Genomic DNA, 8,822 nt, shown 5'->3' on the forward strand with positions numbered 1-8,822 from the left:
GGGGGGGGGGGGGGGGGGGGATGACAAGGAAATGAGATACAAAGATGCATGGAATGGAAAGAGGGAAAGGTGGTGGGAAAGGGAACAATGGAAGAAGATGGCAGGGAAAGAGAAGAAAAGGGGAGGAAACAGAAGGGAGGAAAATGGGGAAGACAGTAGGGGAAGAAAAATGGGAGTGGAAAAGGATTGGAAAAGGGAGAGGGGAATGCAAGAAGGGAAAAAGGAAGGAAGGAAAAGAAGGAAATAGGCAAAGATGGGAGGGTAAGCTTAAGATGGAAGGGGAAAAGGGGAAAGTAGGAATGAAGTTTAATTGTACAAAGATATAAGGTGAGGCTCATTACTTTGAACATTGTTGTCTCGTAAATGAAAATTATTGTGGTAAAAAAATATAAAATCTGATGTTCCTTCAAAAGCTAGTATTTGCCACATAAATGTTAACATAATTTCTACAACCAGATGGGGCTGTACAACTTCCGTCCCTCTGTAAGACCTGTCCCTCTGGAGGTACACATCAATGGTTTCCCTGGACAACACTACTGCCCCCGAATGGCCACCATGAACAAGCCAACATTCCAAGGTAGGAAAACAAATATTTCCTCACTTACTGACTCACCAATACAGTTTCCTTAAGTTTTGTATGCTATAAATGATTAGTCCAGATAAACTGACTAATGTTTCAACTTTAACAAAAGTTTGAAGGCCTCAAGCTTTCTTTGTTTTTTAAAAGAGAATGTATTGAAGGCATGATTGCTTCTCCAGACATCAAAAATTGTAATAATATGCTGTTACAACAATCAAAACTAGACATCACGAAAGGGAGACTTCCATGTATATGACGCCACCATTATTTCACACGGCTATACAAAATGCTTTACGTAATGGAAATCGAGCGTTCACCTGAGACTTGTAGAGAGATGAATTTATTACATTAAAAGGGACCTCCCTGTGGATGATGTCATACACTGTAGGTAATATAACACTCATGTGTTGTCTTTATCGTCCCTCACCTCATCTGTATCGTACATGTAAAGTAAATCACATCTACACTACATTGACAGCTGATATAGGTCATTAAGCATACTTTTTTCATTTTTTATTACTGGTAATTAGGAAGAAATTGAAATTGAAAATATGACACCGGTTCTATTCACCCTGGGAATACTTAGGCTACATTGTCATCATCAGTGTTAAAAGTGTATGGGAATAGGTACCTGATATATGTTGTGGTAGATAATCAATGGTGGTGGGAACTGGTACCTGATATATGTTGTGGTAGAGAATCAATGGTGGTGGGAACTGGTACCTGATATATGTTGTGGTAGAGAATCAATGGTGGTGGGAACTGGTACCTGATATATGTTGTGGTAGAGAATCAATGGTGGTGGGAACTGGTACCTGATATATGTTGTGGTAGAGAATCAATGGTGGTGGGAACTGGTACCTGATATATGTTGTGGTAGAGAATCAATGGTGGTGGGAACTGGTACCTGATATATGTTGTGGTAGAGAATCAATGGTGGTGGGAACTGGTACCTGATATATGTTGTGGTAGAGAATCAATGGTGGTGGGAACTGGTACCTGATATATGTTGTGGTAGAGAATCAATGGTGGTGGGAACTGGTACCTGATATATGTTGTGGTAGAGAATCAATGGTGGTGGGAACTGGTACCTGATATATGTTGTGGTAGAGAATCAATGGTGGTGGGAACTGGTACCTGATATATGTTGTGGTAGAGAATCAATGGTGGTGGGAACTGGTACCTGATATATGTTGTGGTAGAGAATCAATGGTGGTGGGAACTGGTACCTGATATATGTTGTGGTAGAGAATCAATGGTGGTGGGAACTGGTACCTGATATATGTTGTGGTAGAGAATCAATGGTGGTGGGAACTGGTACCTGATATATGTTGTGGTAGAGAATCAATGGTGGTGGGAACTGGTACCTGATATAGGTTGTGGTAGAGAATCAATGGTGGTGAGAACTGGTACCTGATATATGTTGTGGTAGAGAAGCAATGGTGGTGGGAACTGGTACCTGATATATGTTGTGGAAGAGAATCAACTGGGGACATGGTCTTTCAAATTTTATTTAATGTTAATCTCTTAATTGGGACATGTTTTTAAGTTAAAAGTACAATTCTGTATATCGCAGTCACCTATGGGAAATTATGATGTTGGGTGCTTAAAACAGGTGGCTGCTTAAAACAGGTGGCTGCTCAATCAAGGTGCAATTAAAAGACAAATTACCAAATATTTTTGTTGTTGTCCTTTAATTCTTCCCACTTTCACCCCAAAACAAGATATTATGTCTCTTTAAAACAACTCAAGTTATTAGTACTATTGATGGTTTTATTTCATGTCTCAAAAGTTACTCTGGTAAACTTAGTGTGTTGATCTCTTCAGTCTCTTGTGTGACCGTGCCGCTGCTTTAGGGAAGGTATATAACCTGGTAGTCCTGGTGTGGCCCACTGTGTGTTGTAAGAGGCTAGTAATGAGAGGATATAACCTGGTAGTCCTGGTGTGACCCACTGTGTGTTGTAAGAGGCTAGTAATGAGAGGATATAACCCGGTAGTCCTGGTGTGGCCCACTGTGTGTTGTAAGAGGCTAGTAATGAGGGGATATAACCCGGTAGTCCTGGTGTGGGCCACTGTGTGTTGTAAGAGGCTAGTAATGAGGGACCTCCTGTAGAATTGGGGGTTTATTTTTTGTATTCTGCTTAAGGGGCATTGACAAATCCAAAATTAATCTGCTACCCCACAGTAATACTTGGAATCTATATCATTTCTTTTTTCACTTCTCTCTTCTGTCTATTCATCAATGTCTCCCTAGGCACATGTTTTCACATGACCTTATTGTGAGGATGTTAAACCCCAAACAAATAGTCAAGAATTTTGATAACATTTTTCTTAAATCTGTTTATCCTTTTTGTAGCCATAAAGTCTCACTCCCCTGAGAAACCAGTGCTGATCTTTGTGTCGTCACGGCGACAGACGCGATTGACTGCTCTAGATCTCATTGCTTTCCTGGCAGCAGAAGAGAACCCAAAACAATGGCTGCACATGGCCGAAATGGAGGTAGGAAATTTGTTTTGTTTTCTCAGCACATAGCATAAAAAACCCCCTCATTTTTCAGATAAAGAAGAAAAACACTCATACAAACTTAACTTTTACTGTATAGTTGATGATCTAATCTCGCGACTTTTGAAGACGTTTTTTGTCCAGAAGAAAAAAAAGCTGACGGGAAGAGTTGAAGGCCTTAAGAGAAGGTTAGTATAAGAAAAGTGAAGGTCACATAGAAAATTACAATGTACAGTAAAAATGGAAACTTCTACACAAACCAGAAATGAAAATTTTCAGCCTTTTGGCTGATTTCAGCATTTTTCAGAATTTAACTATGTAATGAAAACATAATTTTTCCCACAGAAAAGATTCAAAATTTAATTTTGAGCATTTTCACCCATAATCCCATTTTCATCTTTGATTAATGGTCAATGACAACAGATTATTGATTAAGGTTGGGGAATACATTGATACCAACAAAGGTCAGAGCACCTTGCTAAAAAGGTCAGAAAACAGTAGGACTGTTAATCCCACATTCTTGTATAAACATGTCTGAGTGTCATGGTCAACGTTATGTTTATAAAACTTGAAGGTCATGTAGGTTGTGAGTGGGTGAAGGTCAAGATTAAACATGTTGGTATTTAAGACTGAAATATTCTGCTTTTCATGAAGGAAAGGTTCAATCACTTAAAGAAGTGAAGTAGAATGTCTTTTGTAAGTGGACTTCAAATGTGTTTAAACAAAGTTGAAGGTCAACCCTTTTATCAGGAGTATACTGAAATGACCTGGAGCAGTCAGTGTGAGCGCCCTACACACTGTACTAAACAATCATGTCATGTCAGACATGTTACTTGTTTTACTGTCTGTTGATAAGGACCAGAAAGATCAAATTGTTTACAAGTTCTCAGACGCCAAACTGACAAGAGATACCCTGTCATGAAATAATTAGTGTTAATGGAACACAGGAAAAATCAATGGGGAAGTTGGTAAATCCTGATATCACTGAAGCTGTGTGTTAAACACATCAGTTACATGAGACTACCTGGCCAAGGTCTTCCCATACAAGTATTGATGAGGAAAAGCAGGTAGCTTCTAATCAAGCCTCCCTTATCACAGAAACCGTACAGTTTAGGAAACATCTCACCACTTAATCTGGAATAATTAAAGATTTTCCTTAATGATGATAGGTGGTACAATTTAGATTGCACTTGAAATTGATTATGTGTCGTACCAACGAGTTTGGAATCATTAGTTTGTATGTGGAAGGCGAGGTAAGGAGTGTTTATAATCTGTAAAAGGCTACAAATCTACTCAGGGGTGTGGGGAGCTTGTAACAAGCTCTGGGAAACATCTACATGTATAAGATATATTAGGCTACATATCTCCTCAGGGGTGTGGGGAGCTTGTAACAAGCTCTGGGAAACATCTACAGGTATAAGATATATTAGGCTACATATCTACTCAGGGATGTGAGGGAAGCTTGTAACAAGTTCTAGTAAACATCTACAGGTATAGGGTATACTAGGCTACACATCTACTCAGGGGTGTGGGAAGCTTGTACAAGTTCTGGTAAACATCTACAGGTATAAGGTATACTAGGCTTCATATCTACTCAGGGATGTGAGGGAAGCTTGTAACAAGTTCTAGGAAACATCTACAGGTATGAGGTATACTAGGCTACATATCTACTCAGGGGTGTGAGGGAAGCTTGTAACAAGTTCTAGTAAACATCTACAGGTATATGGTAAACTAGGCTACATATCTACTCGGGGTGTGGGAAGCTTGTAACAAGTTCTAGGAAACATCTACAGGTATAAGGTATACTAGGCTACACATCTACTCAGGGGTGCGGGGAGCTTGTAACAAGTTCTAGGAAACATCTACAGGTATGAGGTATACTAGGCTACATATCTACTTAGGGGTGTGAGGGAAGCTTGTAACAAGTTCTAGTAAACATCTACAGGTATAAGGTACACTAGGCTTCATATCTGCTCAGGGGTGTGAGGGAAGCTTGTAACAAGTTCGAGTAAACATCTACAGGTATACGGTAAACTAGGCTACATATCTACTCGGGGGGTGGGAAGCTTGTAACAAGTTCTAGGAAACATCTACAGGTATAAGGTATTCTAGGCTTCATATCTACTCAGGGGTATTGGAAGCTTGTAACAAGTTCTAGTAAACGTCTACAGGTATAAGGGATACTAGGCTACACATCTACTCAGGGGTGCGGGGAGCTTGTAACAAGTTCTAGGAAACATCTACAGGTATAAGGTATACTAGGCTTCATATCTACTCAGGGGTATTGGAAGCTTGTAACAAGTTCTAGTAAACGTCTACAGGTATAAGGTATACTAGGCTACACATCTACTCAGGGGTGCGGGGAGCTTGTAACAAGTTCTAGGAAACATCTACAGGTATAAGGTATACTAGGCTTCATATCTACTCAGGGGTTTGGGAAGCTTGTAACAAGTTCTAGGGAACATCTACAGGTATAGGGTATACTAGGCTTCATATCTACTCAGGGGTATTGGAAGCTTGTAACAAGTTCTAGTAAACGTCTACAGGTATAAGGGATACTAGGCTACACATCTACTCAGGGGTTTGGGAAGCTTGTAACAAGTTCTAGGGAACATCTACAGGTATAGGGTATACTAGGCTTCATATCTACTCAGGGGTGTGAGGGAAGCTTGTAACAAGTTCTAGTAAACATCTACAGGTATACGTTATACTAGGCTACACATCTACTCAGGGGTTTGGGAAGCTTGTAACAAGTTCTTGGGAACATCTACAGGTATAGGGTATACTAGGCTACACATCTACTCTGGGGTTTCGGGAAGCTTGTAACAAGTTCTAGTAAACATCTACAGGTATGAGGTATACTAGGCTACATATCTACTCAGGGATGGGAGGGAAGCTTGTAACAAGTTCTAGTAAACATCTACAGGTATACGGTAAACTAGGCTACAAATCTACTCAGGGGTTTGGGAAGCTTGTAACAAGTTCTAGTAAACATCTACAGGTATAGGGTATACTAGGCTACACATCTACTCAGGGGTTTGGGAAGCTTGTAACAAGTTCTAGTAAACATCTACAGGTATAGGGTATACTAGGCTACACATCTACTCAGGGGTGTGGGAAGCTTGTAACAAGTTCTAGTAAACGTCTACAGGTATACGTTATACTAGACTACACATCTACTCAGGGGTTTGGGAAGCTTACAACAAGCTCTAGTAAACGTCTACAGGTATGAGGTATACTAGGCTACATATCTACTGGGGTGTGTGGGGCGCTTACAACAAGTTCTAGTAAACATCTACAGGTATACGTTATACTAGGCTACATATCTACTCAGGGATGTGGGGGGTGTGGGGAGCTTACAACAAGCTCTAGTAAACATCTAAAGGAATGAGGCTTCTATTAACATGAATACTGCAGTGAATTGTTGAGATGTTAGTGGAAAATATGTGTGAGGAAACCAGTATTCTGTTTTTAGTAAAAGAATTTGTAGAATGACTATAATTTGAATAAGATGATAACCAATAATGATTATTATCTGAAAAATGCATCCTGACATCAGTTTCATTACTAGGGAAATTAGCAAGTAACTTGATAACCAGTAGGTGCTATAAAGATACCTTTTTAGGGTATTTATGATATTAACCTTACATTGGTATTTCTGTGTGACCTTTAATACACGTGTATAGAACTTGTAACACTTTACACTGTTATTTCTATTAGACTTGTAATTACAATACATTGCCTTTTCTTTACAAATTTAAAACTTAACATGTTTTTTTTCTATAGGACTTTACACTTTATGTAAGATTCAGACCCTAAGTTTTAGTGAGCAGCAATGTGTAGTCCAAGTTATCAAATAGCTTCTTCTTGTGTTAATATAGAAATCTTGCAGTGAAGTCATTGATACCAAATACAGACATATACATCAAGGGTGCTTCATCTTCCAAGTTTTATTGGGTTAATGACAGAAATCTACCTGGTGAACCCACACCCTTCTCCATGTTCTTCTATACGACTGCATACATATAATAAATATTGATCCTTCTTCATATACAAAGTTTCTTTTTGCTAATAAAAAGAAATAGATTTCTTGACTTCCTTTTACCAATGTTGTCTGGTACCTAATGGAATCTATGTATAGTTAACAGACTGGAGAAACCGTTTCATTATCACAGCATTTTAAACTGACTTGGTGTCAGTTGCTAATGGAAGGGAGAAGTGTGTAATACCTACTGAAGTCCTAGCCTGATTGCTGATACAGAGCAATACTTCTAAGCTAGATTCGCTTGTGGTGCTAGAAGCTTCTAAAAACATCAAAGTCATGTTTAAATCATTTCAAAATTACTTTCGAGTTTGTGGTCTTGAGTATTTGGTCTATGAGAAACTTTCAATATTTTGACCCATGAGAAAGCTTTAGTGCTTGATCTTTTGGAAACTATTAGAACTATGAAGGATAGCTTTTGTTCTTTGAACCGGATCAAGTGGAAACTGTAAGAGCTTGATCTATGGAAAAGTTTAAGATCTTGGTCTATGGGAAATTTTTTGTACTAGATCTTGATCTTACAGAAACTTTAAGAGCTTGGTCTATGGGAATGTTTAAAAACTTGGTCTATGGGGAACCTTGATTACTGGTTCTTGGTTAATGGGAAAACCTTTAGTACTTGATGTTTTGGAGACTTTTAGTACTTGATCTGTGGGTAACCTTGAGTGCTAATGGTGTAATGGAAACTTGAGGGCCTTGTTTGCTTGAAAACCTCTGAGATTTAAACCACCAGTCAGAAAGGTGTTTGTAAAGTATAGGTCAAAACAATTATCATATTTGATAATAATTTTTACTGCAAGTATTCAGAAATAATATCTCACTTTGAGGACTTCATCCTGAGGTGATACTGGCAAAATGATATATATTTTGCAGATTGAATATTGATTCTCTGTCTATCTGTGATAACTGTCTCAGCTACATTGTTGTATTTACGCATAGCAATTAGGAAGTTCCTAAATTTAAGCAGAGCTGATGAGAATTTCAGAAATGCAGTTTGAGAAAACACAAGTTGTTTGCTTTTGGTATTTCACTTTTAAGATAATGAAAAAAGGATTGTTCAAGTGAAATCGTAGTAAAATATGCTTTTCAATTAAAGATCTGCAATATTAATAAAAATAACACATAACTTAAAGCAGTCTGTGTTTTATGCCTGAAGATTGCACACAGAGGTAGGTGATAAAGGGCATATCCCCATGATTACCTGGCTATGTTAAGGTTTCAAACACATGTACAGTGTTTCTTCACTTACTCTGGGAACACAAGACACAACATTTACTTCAAGTGCACTTGACATTACCACTTGCTTTCTAGGCCCCTGAGACACTACCGTTTATGGTCTGACCGTTTACAATCACAGCGCCAGCTACTGGACACTAGTCGATGATGTTTCTCTGGGTTCCTTGTTTTCCTCCACCACCAAAACCTGGCACATCCTCAAATGAGCATATAGCTGTTACTAAAATGTAATACACAAACCAAAACCTGGCACATCCACAAATGAGCATATAACTGTTACTAACACGTAACACACAAACCAAAACCTGGCACATCCTCAAGTGAGCATACAGCTGTTACTAAAATGTAATACACAAACCAAAACCTGGCACATCCACAAATGAGCATATAGCTGTTACTAACACGTAACACACAAACCAAAACCTGGCACATCCTCAAATGAGCATATAGCTGTTACTAACA

General features: G+C 38.7%; 1 protein-coding gene across 1 annotated transcript in view; it reads left to right on the top strand.

Annotated features, from left to right (window-relative positions):
• LOC110456442 (activating signal cointegrator 1 complex subunit 3-like) overlaps positions 1-8,822 on the top strand; it is a 356,696-nt gene that overhangs the window by 25,181 nt on the left and 322,693 nt on the right. The window contains exons 30-31 of the mRNA XM_021507214.1: positions 457-577; positions 2,937-3,079. Coding sequence (XP_021362889.1) covers positions 457-577; positions 2,937-3,079 — 264 coding nt within the window. The remainder of the gene's footprint in view (positions 1-456; positions 578-2,936; positions 3,080-8,822) is intronic.

The sequence above is a fragment of the Mizuhopecten yessoensis genome, unplaced genomic scaffold (assembly GCF_002113885.1).
Source record: "Mizuhopecten yessoensis strain PY_sf001 unplaced genomic scaffold, ASM211388v2 scaffold8745, whole genome shotgun sequence".
In the NCBI taxonomy this organism is placed as follows: domain Eukaryota; kingdom Metazoa; phylum Mollusca; class Bivalvia; order Pectinida; family Pectinidae; genus Mizuhopecten; species Mizuhopecten yessoensis.